This window comes from Notamacropus eugenii, chromosome 3 (assembly GCF_028372415.1).
Source record: "Notamacropus eugenii isolate mMacEug1 chromosome 3, mMacEug1.pri_v2, whole genome shotgun sequence".
Lineage (NCBI taxonomy): Eukaryota > Metazoa > Chordata > Mammalia > Diprotodontia > Macropodidae > Notamacropus > Notamacropus eugenii.
In genome coordinates, this window is record NC_092874.1 from 14,371,876 (window position 1) to 14,389,669 (window position 17,794).

The window sequence follows — 17,794 nt, forward strand, 5'->3', positions numbered from 1 at the left end:
TACAAAGTCAATACATGTATTGCAGCAGAGAGAGGGATGGAGGACAGTCCAATTGCAGATGGAGAATGGTTGCTATATCAACTGTATCTTGTTTTTTGATAATGAGGACTCTGTTCTCTGGTACACAGAATGAGGCCGATAAGACACCAGATTTCACCTAATTCTAAGGATTGCTGGAGTTATGATTTCAATTTGTTCCCCTGGAGATGGGAATGTGTTGGAAAAAGGTTCACATTTACTTACTGAGCTCTCCCTCTGACATGATGCTTTCCAGGACAAAAAGATACGACATTTTATTTTGTAGCTATTTTTATGATTGGAAATATGTTCTAGCATATTCTTTATACGTGAGTATAATGGTCATCGGGATGAGCTCTGCTTCAATAAACAAGAGGTAATTTCAAAGCCTGAGTAGAACATTATATACATATATCTATGTAGATATCTATCTATATATGTATATATATTGGGGGGGGCTGAATTTGAAATTTTATTGGTAGGGGGACTCCTGGTGTGGAAATTGCCTTTACCCCCATAAATCAACAACTCCCCACTTAGAACCTCAAGAAAGACTTGTAAAAATTTCATTCTGAAGGTAACCATATGATCACAGATTCTCAGAATCCCAGAAACAGAGAAGTTTTAAATTGGAAGGGAACTCAGTGGTTATCTAGTCTTGCCCATACGTGAAAGGAATTCCAACCATAACATACTCAACACATGGTCAGCCTGAATGTAACTGAAGATCTTCAGGGAAAGGGAACCCCAAACCTCTCAAGGCATCCCATTCCACTTTGGGATAAATGTAATTAAGATTGTTTTTGCTTGACATTAAGCCTAAATTCAGGAGGGGAAAAGAAAAGAAAAGAAAATCCCCATTGATTGGGGATGGCTAAAGAAGTTGCGGTATAGAAATATAAGGGAACACTATTGTACCATGTGACAAATTCAGAGAAGGGTGGGAAGACTTGGGAAGCACAGATGCAGAAGGAAGTAAGCCGGACCAAGGGGATAATAGACACAATGACTAAAGAAAAAGTACAACAAGATGGAGCCAAGTGTAGAATAAGTGTAATAACCAATCTTGGTCCCAGAGACAAGAAACAAACCTCAGTGGAGAGATGGGGGAAGGGGAGCATTGGTGTGGAATGTTGTTAGATGGCTACATGTGTTGGGATGGTCTTCCTGGGTTGTTTTTTCTTTTGTGACAAGTGAAGACTCATAGATGGGGGGAGGTATATCTAGAAGTGAAAAAAAAGAAAAATACAAGAGGGAGGGATATGTAACCATCTGCCTATAATCTCTGAAATACACCTCTGCCTTCTGAGAACAAAGTGGTGCCTATCCACAAGTGGATCTTTCTGATGGAGACCACATTCAACCATAGGCTTTTCTCCATTAAGTCTTACGTCAAAGTGCTCTCCTCACTCCTGGGGCAGAGTATGGTACAAGCCAGGTGGTATTCGATATGCAGACACAATGGTTGGAAAGAAAAACAAGAAGGAGACAAATGGGGGAATCTTTAATAGTCATATATTTTGGAAAGCAGTTAAAAAAAAACACTTGAAAATACCATCTAAGGTCACAGTCACTTATACAAGTTTTAATCTTATATTGCTTGGCCATTTTTACATATAAATTATTGCTTACTAACTTTCATAAATACGCCACACTACCATATGTACAGAGCCCGCAAGCAGGGGAGAGGAAGGGGAACACTGTCGCTGGGGATTCTGGTAAATCAACAAACTGTTTCATTTCTACCAGTTCTTCGGAGAGTGGATAACTACTGACCGTAGTCCCTGAGAAGTTCGGTAGACGTCCCTGATTTCGGGGTTTCTATCTTTTTAATGTTAATACAAGTCAACAGTGTTAACAGTAGTCCAAATTCAAGATACCGCCAAGGCAAGATTTCCTGCCTTGGGTCATGGATTTCTTCTTGGTACAACAACAGTGTAATCCCAATACAATAAATAGACTATGCAAATAAATATTCTCTGCTAAAAAAAAAGGTTAAGTATATACAGCTTGGTTTTGAACAGTAGTATATTTTTTTCTTGCTTTTTGGCAATTTTTAAACTTTTTTTTTGGCCACTGGTTTTAAGCACACTGCTCACTAGCTAAAATGTGAGCTGAAATTCTAAGGACATGTTGTAGAAGCATCTAAAGTTGATGTAACAAACCCCTCTCAGACAATGGCACAGGAACCTGGGTGTTCTGACCCTTTCTGTTTCAACACTGGCCAATTTGTCCTCTATGTCTGTCTCTCTGTCTCTCTGTCTCTCTGTCTCTCTGTCTCTCTCTCTCTCTCTCTCTCTCTCTCTCTCTCTCTCTCTCTCTCTCTCTCCCTCCCTCCCTCTCTCTCTCTCTCTCTCCCTCCCCCCCACGTACGCACACACAGGCGTGCATACACATGTATACACACACACACACACACACACACACAATCTGTTGTGCGATTTCAAAAGACCGAGGTTAGCAATTTACAGCATTTGATGACAATCCCCGTGGTAGCTGATGGATGAACATCATCCCCCATTTGGTGACCTGGTCAGAAACTCTGAGCAATTCCAGCTTTCCTTCTATGCCTCACTCAGTTTGTTAACCAAACCATCAGTGCCAAGATGGGCCAAATTCCCCCTCTGTACCTGAATGTGGCTTTTCCTCCTTAAGCTGTGATTAGGGTAATGTGGTCCCTCATTAATCTGGTTTTGGGGAAGAGACTCCAAATAACCACTGTGTAAGATTTAGCCTTGAGAATCTGTTCCTAAAAGTCACCCCTAGAAGTGCTTGGTGACTACAGTAACAAGTCAAACCCATTTGGAGTCTTCAGTCTGCCTTGGATGTTGTTGCCCATTCACAAGGGACCATGTGCTGGACTCACTCCTGACACAGCCGGATTTATTGGAATGCCAGGGAAACCAGGGACACACAAGAGTTGGTAGAAGTTCTACCATGACAGGGCAGGTCCCCTGGGAAAGGTCCAAGTTCGAGCTGGGAAAGATCCCCTGGGAATTTCTGAGTTAGGAATGATTTCATATAACTGCAGAAGAGACCCCAGAGGCTCAGATATTGGTCCCAATTCCCACTCAGTTTAGGAATCCCTTCCATAGCAGATGGCCATCTGCTTAGTACCAGAGCTTCTTAAGAGGTGCTCACCAGGGCTCTGGAGCAACCCCCTTCCCTGGAATTTAGAACCTTACCCATGGAAGGACCTCAGAAGACATCTTGCTCAATGCCTTCATTTTAGAGATAAGGGAACCAAGACCCAGAGAGAGAATGTGATTTGCTCAGAATGGGAGATTTGGGCGTTGTTGGGTTCAAATTATTAGAAAATTCTGGGATGCTGAGCTGGACTCCGCCTTTTTGTTCTTGGGATGTAGCTATTATCCAAGAAGCTTGGGGAAACTAGTGGTCTTTTTAGTTTGTTCAGTCCCTTTAGGTTAGAGTTAAATATCAGAAAAAAAAATCTGGAGGACAAAGGTGAGAAATACCTTATTATCTCTGTGCTGAGTCCCTCCAGCCGTGGGTGTTGAGATAAGGGCCATGACAAAAGTCAAGGACATGACTAGGGATGATTCTTCACCTCACCCTCAGCAAGTCCCATTGACTCCAGTCCCTTCCCTAGCCACACAGCAATGATGTGCACCTGTCAGTGCTCAGAAAAGGAATTTCAGTAAGTACTCAGTGTGGCTTGTGCTTGGCATGGTGTCATACCTCAGGAGTCATAAGTACTCAGTGCAGTGGCTCAGTGTTTTCCAGAAAAATTCTTCACTACAGGAAGTATTATGGCTGAAACAGATCAAGTCTATTTATACTTTTACTTGGCAAAATGTAGAGCTTTAGGGTTAAAAAATCTGGGTTTCCCCTGGCTTGCTTCTCTTACTTTCCAAGTGCCTGTTAAAGTCCTATTTGCCACTTTTTTCTTCCTGGTCACAGAAATCCAAACAAAATGTCAGATATTGTCTAAGGTCAGCCACATTTCCTACAGGAAAATAGAGGAAGTGTTGACTTTTACCAACAAGATTGAGTTCTTTTTGATGCTGTGCTACGAAATGGCTCTCTACTACGGATCTCCATTTTGTCCACCAAGCAGCACCATGTCTATGAGCACATCTTCCAGCCCAATTCAAGAGTGGGTCACTATTGTCTCCCATCTATGACTATGAATGATTTCAGACAAAGATGAAATTTTATATGCCAGGACAAATCCTTTCTCTTATAGGACTATCCAAATTTTTTCCACATATTTCTTTGCAACAATCTCTCTCTCATATATTACATATAACATGGGTTACATACAACACATGTTATATAAGGCATTCATATTATCCACGCACGTGTGTATATATGGGTGTGTGCATATAGTGGTATGCAGTCACAGACAGGTACGTATTTACTGAGCCTCAGGAAAGAGGGCTATAATAATGTTGTCTAGAAATATTTCATATATTTCTGACAATGAAGATGAATATGATTTTAATGAATTGAAACCAAAGTGTTGCTTAAGGGCACCTTGATTGTAAGAAAGAATGTAGTTTGAAAACCTTAGGAAAGACTGATATACAAATACCCAAAGGATCCATGATCTCAGCATGGGAACCTCTCAGTGTGGAAATGCCCTCCACGAATACAATTTGCAGTATTTCTATAGATAAGGCTCAAGGAATTACCTGAGGCATTTGGAGGTTAAATGGCTTGACCAATGCCCCAAAATGGCAGGATTTGAACCTCAGCTCATCCTGATACTAACCCAGCAGTGCATCCACTATGTCACACGGCATTTAAACAGACTGATACAACATGAAGAAACTGAACCAAGGATACATGAAACTGCTACTTGCAAACCTGACAGAGAAAATTTCAGAATGTGGAAACCAAAGGAGTTGGAATAACTTGGAACTTGGATAAAATCAAGATAAATGAGAGACAGAATTCCTGCTTAGGCTGAAGATTGGGCCAAATGGTCCTCCATGGCCTTTCCCACTTGGAGATCCTGTGTGTTTTCAATATTTTGGGGAAGCTATGACAAGTCACCTAAACATGAGGGGTATATTTATTTCACTCTAAATCCAAACTTGTTTTCATGCTTTGAAATCATAACCATTCTCATGTTGAGAGGACCTCATCTTCCATCTATCTTCTCTCACTTGTCCCTAGATTATTCTGGGGGAGAGCAGTAATGTCTTATTTTGCAGGCAAGGAAATTGCTCCCAGTTTACAAAGTGTGCAAATGACAAGAACTGGTGTCTTTCAAAGACCTCACAAAAGCACACACAAGAGTGGGCCGTCTTTCATTTAGCATGGAAAAAAATTTTTCAGAAATTATACTAAGTGCAGGGTTTTTTTTTAAGGCAATCATTAACAATGCTGCCCTTATGGGAGATGTAATTTGGCATAATTTGCCTAATTGGTCCAAATAATTTTCATTAAATTAGCCAGCTGTACAGAAAATAATTTCATCCCTAAGTGTGGATCACGTTTTTTTTAAATGGGTGTCTGGAAATTGCAAGCTTCAGAATGTAAACAGGAATGGTGGGGATGACTCTTCTCAGGTTTCCCTTAACATTTATGTGCATGCACACATGTATGGTTTCATTGTTATTCCCATGGAGAAACCACCACTGAGTCAGAAAAGGGACAAGTGACATGACTTTTTTTTTTTCAAGGTCTTAGAAAAAGCAATTTTGTTGGACTGGACCCGTGTGGGAACTCCAGGCAGAACTCCAGTGCAGATTCCCATCTGATCTGCAAACTCTAGTCTTAATCAGGGGCCCTGAGAGGGGAAGGGATCTGCTCAGGGTCACACAGCTAGGATGGGTCAGTAACAGGACTGGAACGCAGGTCTTCCTGACTGTGAGGTCAGACCTCTACCTATGACACCAGGTTGCCTCTCAAGCAAGGGGCTGGGATCCACTGAGAAGTGTGTTCCAAGGTGCCGGGGAAATTTCCATCCCTCCCCACATTCTGTGCTTTCTGGTTGAAATGTTTCGTCCTTACAGAACATGATATGGCATGGCATACGATTATTTTAACACTGGAACACAAAGGAAAGTGAAAAGCTTTTGGACCAGTGATACTGTCATGAGGAACTCTGCTGCTCCAATTCCAGGCTGCTGTCTCCCCTTTCTCTCCAGCTCCAGCAGCCCAGGGGGAGCCCCCCATGCCTCCCTCCTCTCCAAAGGCTGACACCAGCTCCTTCTCATGCTGGTTAACCTTCCCACAGGCATCTAGGGAGTGACTGATAAAACTCAGCAAATCCGTTTTCAGGAGGAAAGCCACATGCTTGGCATCGACATTCCCTTAATCCAAAGTGCTGCCGTCCCCAGGGTCCGCCTGCCAGGCTGCCCCAGCGTGAGTGAGTGCTCACGCCCTTGGCTCAATCCGGTGAGAAAGTTCAAATAGCACCTGCTGGTTGTCGATGACACGCAGGTGGTGCACATAGGATCTCAGCTCCTGGTGCTCTTTGGGAGACACTTCGCCTCCTTCGGAGAAAGTGGTGGGAGGAAGGAAAAGAACAACGATTAGTATCTGAAGAGTTCTAGAAACCTCTCTGGGTGACGCAAAAGCATCAATTATAAGCTCATCGATTTTAGAGATCAATCTAACCCTCTCATTTTACATATGAGGAAACTGAGGCAGATGAGAGGAAATAACTTACTCAGGGTCACACAGCCAGTAAGTATCTAAGGCAGGATTTGAACTCAGGTCTTCCTGCCTCCAAGCTCTGCACTCTCTCTCTTTGCTATGCGATTTGTTGCCAAGTGAGACCTCAGTCATCAGAAAGACTATCTCTAAATGGGGGACTGCTGACTCAGCTTGGAGAGGAATCTTTCCTTCCTTGGTTGTTTGGAGTCAACAGGCTGGGCAAAAACCGATGATGTCTAAGGGTGGGAGAGTGGAGATGAGCTGCAGTGCTATACAGAGGAAAGGACCCTGGACTCCAGTCTTGGAATCCCTTGGATCCTTTTCCATGATCATTTACATACATTCATATATACATACACATGTATACATATGTATGTACATACAGTTTATTTTTAAATAGCTACTTTGTGCAAGATTTTAAACACATACATTGTATATGTATACACATATGTGTACATGTGTGTGTATGTGCGTATGAAGACAAGAAGAGTTATATATGAATCAATAATGAACAAAGCCTCATTGGATCTTGTATTAGAAACCAGAACCTTAGAGATTGGTCCAGCCAATTAGTCCAGATAACAAACTGGGGTCAAAACAATAGAAGGGACTTAGCTAAAATCACAAGCTAGTGTATGCATGGATGATAATAATGGCGTGATGTGTCTATATGCATATATTTGTCATTATTGTTTACACATTTAGTCATGTCTTTGTGTCCCCATTTGAGGTTTTTTTGACAAAGATACTGGAGTAGATTGCCATTTCCTGCTCCAGCTCATTTTGCACATGAGGAAACTGAGACAAACAGGGTTATGTGACTTGCCAAGGGTCACACAGCTAAAGTGTCTGAGGCCAGATTTTAAATAAGGACCAGTGCTCTATCCATTGTGCCCCCTAGCTACCAATATACATATACCTTAACGTATATATAGATGTCATGCCATTATTACATATACAGTGATCATATATAATATAACCTAGAATATATTATATACAATTATATAGTTATTAATATATGTATATATGTACATACACATATTATCTAGATATGTAGCTATGGAAATGTCCATGGTGCTGTTCTAGCATCCTAGCTTTTTCTTAATACTGACAGTAAAGAAGATGGCACTTGGTGAGAGAGCAAGAAACTTGGGTCTGATGTTTGAATTTTGCCCTTCCAGAAAAGGAAAGCCAGTGAGCTGTCTGTGTGAGGTTTTCTGTCAGCTGGTACCTGGAAATGATTATTATTTTTTCTTAATGCTAGTCCCATTCCATTTCAGTAAAAACCCTCATTTAAAGAAAGGAATGATGTAAGGGTAATATTGGAGAAGAGACAATTTGGGGGTTGGAGTTCACAAATGACTTTTAATTCTTGCCTTTGTTGGAAACAAACTTCATGGAAACAGCAACAAAAAGAACTAATAAACAGGATGAAAATGATTCACAGTCCCTCTTGTTTTGATAATAACAAATAGTGAAATTACTGCTGAAATGAATCAATGTCTGGGTAGAGTTTGGAGATTTTCTCCATAGACTTGAAGAGAATATGATGCTAAAAAGAGAATTTCGTTATTATTTTCTAACCCTTGGAGACATCCAAGGCTGGTACGCTTCATTTATAAATGGGGGCTTCTGGCCAACGATGTATCATGTTTAATTTCCTTCTGCCTTTTTTTCTATAGTCCCCTTAGTCAGACTCAAATAGCCAAAGAGAAAAAACGATCCCTGTTGTTAAAGACTAAATAACTAAGCCTAATAGAAAAGAAGCCTGCCTATCATACTCTAATAAATATTCAGTAAATTTGCTTCACATCCACATGAATTTAGCTGGGGGCGGGGGAGCTGTTCCTTCGGGAATATTTGCATGAGCTGCTTCTAAAATGTCAATTTCAGGGTAGAACCAAGCGTTACCGTGGCGATTACATTCATGTAATCCAGGCCACTCGATCGTCTGATAAAACGCTGGTGAAAAACATGGAATTATAATGGCAATAATTACCACCAAACCAAATTTGATATTCTGAATGCTAATGTTAGCTCTTTGAGGGGGCTATTATTTTAGTTTGGTCTTTGAATCCCCAAGTACCTAGCACATTATCTGGCACAGAGTAGATGTTCCATTTGGAATACACACACACAATGCATATGTAAATGGTCACAGCAGGATTAGGGAAGGAATAGGTGTGAGACTATCCAAGCAGGGCTTCTTTAAGTGGGGTCTGTACCCACAGGTTTTTAAAAACTCTATATTTTGATGCCTGTATTTCAACATAATTGGCTTCCTTAGTAATGCTAGGTTATTTTTTTTTTTGTATTTTAAAGTCATGACCTTCAGAAAGTCCCCTAGGCTTCACCAGATGGCCAAAGGGGTCCAGGACACAAAAAAGGTGAAAAACCCCATGATCTAATAGAATCCTCATATTTTGTACATGAGGAAGCTGAGCTCTGGAGAATTTAAGTGATTTCCTCAAGGTATCATCCAGGCATTTTCTATTTCATCTCTTCATTTACTGAGGTGGCTTAGAAAGGGCAAGTGACTCACCCAGAGTCACACCGGTACAGAGGGGCAAGGCTGGAATTAGAAAGCAGTGATTCCACCTTCAGAGCAAGTGCCCTTTGCCCGTGATACTCTCACATCTCTTACTGAAAAAGATTTCAGTAAACCAACTGGGGGAGGGGCAAGGGAGAGGGGAAGGAATATCTGTGTTGTCTCTCTCTCTCTATCCACATTCACATACACAAACACTCATATTATGTACACATATACACATGTACACACATATGTATGTTTATGTCTCTCTATCTGTCTATCCATCTGTCTGTCTGTCTGTCTGTCTATCTATCTATCTATCTATCTATCTATCTATCTATCTATTCCAAAAGGACCCAGGTGACACTGCTATGAAGTATCTGAGTGGCATTCAATCTCAGGCTTTCCGACTTCCAAGCCCAGCACTCAGAATTCCATTATATCACCCTCTCTCTCAGCATTTCTAAGCTTAGCTTTGAAGGAAGAAAAGTACCTTAGAAGGCACACATAAGGAGGGAGAGTAGCCCAGAAAAATCTGCTACAATGAGAGAAGGCTCAACATTTTGCTTTTTTGTGGTTGTTTTCACTCACCTTCCTCATGGGAATCTGAGATTCTACACTAGAGTTACAACATGTGGTACCTTCTCTCAGAGCCCTTTGGTATTGCAATGGGTCCATAATCCCATCCATGGGGACACATATTCCAACAGCACCATCCACCCATTCTCCTCCTCAGCTTTTCCTAGTCATGGCTCTCTGTGAATGCTCTTTAAAGGGTCACCCCAGGATGCACTTAGCACAGGGCCTGGCACACAGGAATCACTTAATAAATGCTTGTTGATTGCCTGAGTGGTTGGCTGCTGGCCTGCCTCTCTCAGTGGGTACCACTACACTCCCAAGCCATCCATCTGTCACCCACATATTTGCTACTTGACAGCACCATCTCCTTTTCTCTTCATGCATGACTCCAAGGGAGCTCGTCTGCCCTTTGTTGCATGTAAGTTGTTACTAAAATGCTCACACACACCCCATCCCACATATCTTTCCAGTGTCCTTGCAGTCACTTGCAAATTGGATTCTGGGGAGATCACAACGTTCCTTGAATTTCACATAGCATTAGAAGAAAAACTGATGTTAAGAAAAACCCATGGGGTTTTAAGCTAGGCTGTAGTTGGGGATCATTCACTGGAAGTGCTGTCCAATGTCTCAAATGTGATCCAGCCCATTTGCTTTGCCTTCCTCAATTCCAGACCCAGTGAAATGGTTCTGCTCAGTGTGTGCCTTGCTATGTGTCCTGAAGGGCTGCCCATCCACAGGCATTCAAGCACAGGGGGCTACCAAAACACTTGCATCCCATAATCTGGGTCTGGACACACTTGCATTGATTAGAATAGACCAGCCAGGAAGAAGAAATGGACAGAAGGAAAAGGAGAAACTGACATGGGCTGTTGCCTCCCCCACCCCTTCTATCTCACATTGTCTGAACGGAACCATGTTCCACATCATCACCAGATCCACACGCCATGCCCAGCACACAGAACCCCGGCCAAAGATGCATAAGCTTCCAGGGAAGACTGGACTCACTCACCAAACTGGTTATTCCGGCAGTGTCTCAGGGACCGGACGGTATCTGCAATCATGTGCTGAGAAAACAAAGGAAAATTATATGAATGAAGGACCAGATACTCTACCTAATCCAGAAAGCATTGGCTACATGTCCAGCCCCGGCACCAGGGAGGAAGAGGCAGAACCAAACCAACCTCAAACACCCAGTCCCTGGCCTCAAGGAGCTAAAATTCTACTGGTGGGAGGGAGAGGGATACAGAGAGCAAGAAGGACCAAGGGGAGCTTGAGCCAAGCCTTGAGCCCCATCCCTCTGCCATGGGAACAATGTTCTGACTAGTTGATCACCTTCCCTCATTGTTAGAGAATCCTGGGATCTCAGCACTGAAAAGCATGGGAAGATATCTCCCTCTACCATCATCTAGCCGGTACCAAATTACCAGAAGAGCCTCCAATGCCACTTTCTTCACATTACCTTTCCTAGGGGACTCTAGTGTTCCCTATTGCCTTGTACAGCCAACGTTCCTTCCTAATTGACCAAAACTTTTCTGTTTTTTTCTCAAGTTTTTCTTTTCTTTTGGCTTCATCATCAATATACCAAGTACAGAGCTGTGGATCCAGCAGACTACCTGTTCAAAGGCCTTTCTGAAAAGGCAGGGGGATGGACAAAACCATGTTAGGTTTGTGCACATAGACCCAACAAGGAGTACTCAGAGAGAGTAGCCCCAGAAGATCACAGGAGACAAACTCTAGGAAAGGAATCAGGAATTGGAATACCAGTGACACCAATTAGTTGGCAAGCAAGACAAACTAGAGATCCAGATGCAGGAAGGCGAATTTAACCTCCAGAGCATCACTGAGACTTAATGCAATGAGATCCATAATTGTAATGGAGTTTGGAAATGACAGCTAATTCAAAAGAAGCAAAATGGGTAAAAAATGCATGGCCAGGGGAGCAAGAAGTATTTTATATTATGAAGATACAATCATGTGTAGAAATCGAGGAAACACAGGGGAAAATACATCATAAGGGAAGAAAGCATTTGGTTAAAGAGCAGGAACAAGACTGTAAACAGAGTGTGCTACAGACCACCTGGACAGAAAGGAGAAGTAGATGAACAGACACGACGTAGTAGTGACAGACAACTTTAATTACTCAGACATATATGCCCTGGGGCACTTTCTCTCTGACAAAGCAGAGTAGAGAATTGTTTCTTGACTTGCCTTACTGGCTATTTTATCCTTAAACAAAAAGGGGAAATCCTATTTTGGGATCTGATTCTCACTACTAAGGAAGAAAATTGGTTGATGGGAGTGGAGAAGACGACAGTTATTATTTTCATTGTTTTTTAATTATCCTATTTGTACAAGCAATTGCTTGTTTGTTATTCCAAAATCATGGAAGATCATATGGAAGGAGACACCAGCTGTAGCTTAGTCTGCTTCTAAAGGAAGCTAGATCTGACTCCTATCTGTAAGTATATTATTCAATTTCCTTCCTTCAACTGACTGGTTTTCCCATGCAAGGTTTCCTCTTTTCTTCAGCTATGGCGCCAGGCTGATGAATATCATAGACTACCCTATGGCATAGCACTGTCTGAGGTGCTGAAATCTGAATCCAGATTGATATCTTGAGATTTCCTCAAGGAGTAAGGTAGAGAAGGAGAAGATATGAGGAAAGATGATGCTTTGAATATTGGGGAATGAGAAAGAAATGGAAAAAAGAAAGCCTTGTTCTACCTTCATTTTCTAATAAAAAGAAATTTCAGTTAAGCTCTAGTTTTAGGGGTAAGAGATGCTAACACCAGTGTCAGTAGAACAGAATGAAGTAGTGGATCACTGGAGCAAATAGAAGACTAGCTGGCCAATCCTGAGACTTATGAGACATTTGAATTCAGGAGTCGGCTTATGTGATTCTGGCTGCCCCTCAAAATAATCTGCTAGGCAGCATTAGAAAGGAGCTGCACAGTTATGGGTGTATATGTTAACTTCAAGCTGGAGCAAAAAATCACAACTGGAAAGGAAGAGCTAATAAATTCTATTGTGAAGATCTTTTCTGTCTTTCTTTTGGGAAGGATGTTAGCTCAAGACCCTGTGGCCTGCTGAGACCTGCCATGGCCTTAAAATACTGTCTGAAGGTAGGTCTCTTTGAAGTTAAAGTCACACATAATTTTGTTAAATTCCTGCCAATTGTCCTTTACTCATAGCAGTAAAGACTAGAATAAATAGAGGATTATTTACTCCCAAAGAGCAAAGAGTTTGAATTAGTGAGAGAAATACTCACATAGCCCTCAATAAGGGATGGGCATTCAAAAAGTTTGTCTGTTTCCTGGGTCAGGGAATAATCATTTCATGAAGGGGAAAAAAGAGAAGAAGAAGAAAGAGGATTGAGAGGAAGAGGAAGATGAGGAAAAGGAGGAGAAGAGAAGAGGGTAAGGTAGAGAGAAGGATTTGGAAGGTCTTTACTTGTCCCATGGAGATTTATTAAGAGGAAAAATGTATCTTTTAAACTCATTGGGATACCTCTTTCTAAAACATTTTTATCTTTTGGAGACCTGCTCTAAACAAATCAACTCCTTTCTGAAATCTAAGGCAGGCACAACTATTGTAAAATGTTGAGCATTTGCTTTAGAATATGTAAGCTTCTGGGTAATAGCCTTCTTTCACCAGATAAGTTAAATTTATGATGGAGTTTTGAAAGTGTTCTCCCACACCCCTTAGAGTACACTAGGAGCCACATACACAGGCTGACACTCACTCATTTTAAAGACTTGAAGAATAAATTTGCCTTTTAAATGAACCCAGCATTGTATCACTCTCTGCAGCCTGGTTTTTATGATACCCTGTTGATTATACCTATGATTTAGTTGAGGCAAAGGCTGGGTTACTAATGCGAGGCCTAATTATCACATTATGCCACTAGGAAAATATATTTGTTTTATGACATGGTTTTCAGAGACTCTTTTTAATAAACAAACATGCAAATTAAAAATCAGAGACTGTTTGTGTACAAACATTGGGAGATATTCAGCCAAATGGAAAGAAAGCTGGGCATGACTTTGAATCCCAGCTCTGAGGCTTATTATGGGCAATCAGTCATCCACACAAAGCCTCAGTTTCCTCATTTGTAAAATGGGGACAATTACTAAGGGGCACTGAGGTGCATAAAGGGGTGGGTCTTGGAGTCAAGAAAACTGAGATTTAAGCCCCATCTCTGACATACATTATCTGTGTGACTATGGGCAAGCCTAACCCTCTCAGCCTCAGTTTCCTCATTTATAAGATGGAGATAATAATAATTAGGGACAGGCAGTGTAGTATATGGGATAGAGGGGCAGAAGGACCTGAGTCCTCTGACACATACTGACTGTGTGTCTGCGGGAAACCCTCTTAGACTATAAGTTACAGGTGAGTGACTGATTTACATCAGAGGATGGAGTTTCCATACTGGAAACTCTTCAAGGTTTGGACCAAAAAACACAAAACAAAACAAAAGCCCATACTAAGTATGCTATATTCTTTAGAGTGTTGTGAGGAAAGACTAATGAGAACCCAAAAACTCTTGACCAGGGATTCATAGCCGTGTGTGTGTGTGTGTGTGTGTGTGTGTGTGTATGTGTGTATGTGTGTATGTGTGTGTGTGTGTGTGTGTGTGTGTGTGGTAGATTCCTTTGGTCATCAAGGGAAGCCTATGGGCCCCTTCTCAGAATCATGTTTTTAAATAATTGCAAGATATACTAAATTTCAGTTAGAAGTCTTTGAAAATCAAGATGTTATATTTTTCTCACCTAAGTTCACAGACCCTGTGGGGGTCCATCATTAATAATCCCTGCTGTTTAGACATGAGAGTTGTGATGCATATGTTACCCTATAAGGCAAATGGCATAAAGGCATTTAATACCAAATTTCCCTTTTTACTCTCCAGAAAATAAAGAAGAGTTTCTGAGAGTCTTGGCCTTTTTCTAAAGAAAACGTGTCTTCAAGACTTTGTTCCTGAGAAAATCCTCAGAATTCCCATTACTAAGCCCAGATTTGCCCAGGTTCCCAGCACTCCCAAGTGTCTGAGGCAGGGTTTGAACCCACAGATTCCTGATTCCAGGACCAGTGTCCTATGCATTCCACCATGTTGGCTCTTATCTATCACACTGTCTGGAGGCCTGGCCCCTCCTTGACACAGTGAGTGCCTCACTGATGACAGTTTGGGAATTTGGAGAATGCATTCACTAATTTGCTTTTAAGGAACTAAGGATGAACCTTAATAATTAGTCTGGAAGATGAATCTTAAAATACATCCCAAGAGATGTGCTGATAGGTCTGGGTGCTAAAGTTCTAAGTTATAGCTCTGGCGTCTTCCACATAGTAGCTGCTTAATAAATGTGGAATGAATGAAAAACAGATGGATAAAAGAAGCTCCCCAGCCTTCATTGACAAAGAAGCAGAAGAGTAAGGGAGGTCATTTCCTCCCTTCTTCCAGGTCCTGCCTTAAGAGTTGTGAAGAGGGTGATCATTCTCCCCAGAAGGTGACATGAGCTCCCTTGTGGGGAACTATAGAAATGCAGGTAGTTGAGTTGTTAGGGGCTTTTGGGGAAAGGTGGGGAAGGAATGTTTAGAAAGCAGTGAAACTGTATATTTTCCATCCCACCCACCCCCAAGGATTTACCATTGTGTTTCTCGTTTAATAATACCAAAGCTAACCCACATCGATTCCATCTTTGTGAATCAAAAGCCACCCTAAGGTTATTGGGCTCTCATAGCTAGATCTGCTGTGGAATGTGTTTTGAACTGAATGACACTTATGGGAGGGCCAGAAAGTCTGGGGCCCAGGTCCTGCGAGTCACCAGGCACTGAATGAAAAGCAATCACACTGAGTCCAGGAGCCTAGAAAGGAAAAACAGGAAGTGGATGCTGGCCCCCAAAGTGGGAAGAACTTTTGATTCTGTTTTTTGGATTTACGTACCAGCTTTTCAAAATTGACGAGGTTATCCAAGAAAGTTTTATTTCCTTCATGGATGAATGTCACATCTGAAATTCAAAAGAAAATTACATATATATGAGATAAGAAGGGAGAAAATATTAGGACTCTTGGCATAAGAAAATACTTGTTAGAAATGCTCAACATTTAAGGAACATTGTATCTAGCCCGGTAATTAAGGTAATGCTATATTTCAATTCAACAAGGATTCATTAAATGTCCATCAGGTGGCGCCATAGTGCACAAAATGGTGGGCTAGAAGTCGGGAAGACCTGAATTCAAATCCATCCTCAGACACGTGTTAGCTGTGTGACCCTGGGCAAGTCACTTAACCTCTGTTTGCCTTAATTCACTGGAGAGAGGAAATGCTTTTTTTTCTTTGCTAAGAAAATCCCATGGACAATATTGGTGTGCTACGTTTCAAGGGTCCTGAAGAGGGGGACACAACTGCATAACAACACTATGCCCTGGGGATACAAAGGTTAAAAACAAAATAATGCCTGCCCTGGAGAAGCTTCCATTCTGCTGTGTGGAGGTGGGGGGAGAGGAGGCAGCACCTGCAAAGATGAGTGAGGGAGTGAAAGCATTAGGAACTGGGAATTATCAGCCTATTTGTCATATATGGGGCAGCTAGGGACCTGGAGTCAAGAAGACCTAAGATCAAATCTGGCCTCAGACACTTACTAGCTGTAACCCTAGGGCAGCTAACTGACTCTGGGCAAGTCACTTAAGCGCCTTACGCCTCAGTTTCCTCATCTGTAAAATGGAGGTAATAATAGTACCTACCTCAAAGGGTTGTTGGGGGACTAAATGAGATAATTATAAAGTGCTTAGCATAGTGTCTGGCACATAGTAGGTGCTATACAAATGTTAGCTATCTTCATCATCATTATGATTATTATAGATCTGGTGACATCCAAACTGAGCTTTGAAAAAAGCTAGAAATTATCAGAGACAGAATGTAGAAGGGAGGGCATTCCAGGAATGGGGTGCAGCCTGCCCCTCTTAGGTATGGAGACTGATAGGGCATGTGTGAGAAACAGCCAGAAAGCCAGTAGAGTTCAGGAAGGGGTATAAAGTACAATAAGACTGGAATATAGAATAGTAAATATATCATTTGGGCTGCAAAGTAGAAGACATATTGTGTTAAAGAATTAGATGTGTCAATAGCCCTGGGAGTCCAAGCTGGAAGGGACCTCGGAGAGCTTCTGCTCCCAGATACAGCTGAACACCAATTCCCTCCGCAGCACAGCCAATCTTTACTCGAAGGCCACTAGGAAGGGGAAGCTCCTCTCCTCCATCCTGCTTTGAAAGGGCTCTACCTGGCCTCTCATAACTTCTACTCTTTCTCTCTGGAGCCAAAATGACAAAGCCAAATCCTTTTATCTGATACCCTTCAAATATTTAAAGATGGCTCTCCTGTTCTGCTCCCCACTTCCCACTCTCAGCCTTTTCTTCTCTGGGCTAAATGCCCCACTTCCTGTGCCTCATCTTCATATGGTAGTAGCTCCGAGATCTTTATGATCCTACTGGTACTTCTCTAGGAAGTCTCTTGTTTTATTAGTATGAAATGTGGTACCTGGAACTGTACCAAACTCTGTATGTACCTGACTAAGGCAGAAGACAGCTAGACTGTCACCTTCTTCTTCCTAGAATGGATGCCTCTCAAAGCTGCCAAAGGTCTCATGAGCTTTCTTGGCCACCATTTCACTCTGTTGATTCATTTAGCTTTTGGTCCACCAAGGCTCCCAGATTTTTTTTTCAGATAAACTAGTTTAATAATTTTTCCTTATTTTGTATTAGTTAGTTTCTCACACCTAAGCCTAAGACTTCAGAGTTCTCTCCCTTAAATATTATCCTATTAGATTCAGTTTAATAATCTACCTGTCAAGATCTTTTTGGATCATCTGTCTTCTATGGGGTTAGCTGCCCCCATCCTGCTTTGCTTGGATTATCTGCAAAGCTTTTATCCAAATATCTGCCTCTTCCAAAAAAATGTCAAAGATTACAGCACAGATCCTTGTGGCACTCTACTGGAGACCTTCCAAAATAACACTGAACCATCAAGGAATACTCTTGAG

General features: G+C 41.8%; 2 protein-coding genes across 3 annotated transcripts in view; both read right to left on the reverse strand.

Moving 5' to 3' along the window:
• TOMM7 (translocase of outer mitochondrial membrane 7) overlaps positions 1 to 17,794 on the reverse strand; it is a 518,839-nt gene that overhangs the window by 12,817 nt on the left and 488,228 nt on the right. The window lies entirely within an intron of this gene.
• RAPGEF5 (Rap guanine nucleotide exchange factor 5) overlaps positions 1,517 to 17,794 on the reverse strand; it is a 232,177-nt gene continuing 215,899 nt past the window's right edge. For both annotated transcript variants that reach the window (XM_072650899.1, XM_072650898.1), the window contains 3 exons: positions 15,699 to 15,763; positions 10,767 to 10,821; positions 1,517 to 6,485 (listed from right to left, as the gene is read on the reverse strand). In XM_072650899.1, the coding sequence (XP_072507000.1) occupies positions 6,367 to 6,485; positions 10,767 to 10,821; positions 15,699 to 15,763 (239 nt within the window). In that variant the 3' untranslated portion in view covers positions 1,517 to 6,366. The remainder of the gene's footprint in view (positions 6,486 to 10,766; positions 10,822 to 15,698; positions 15,764 to 17,794) is intronic.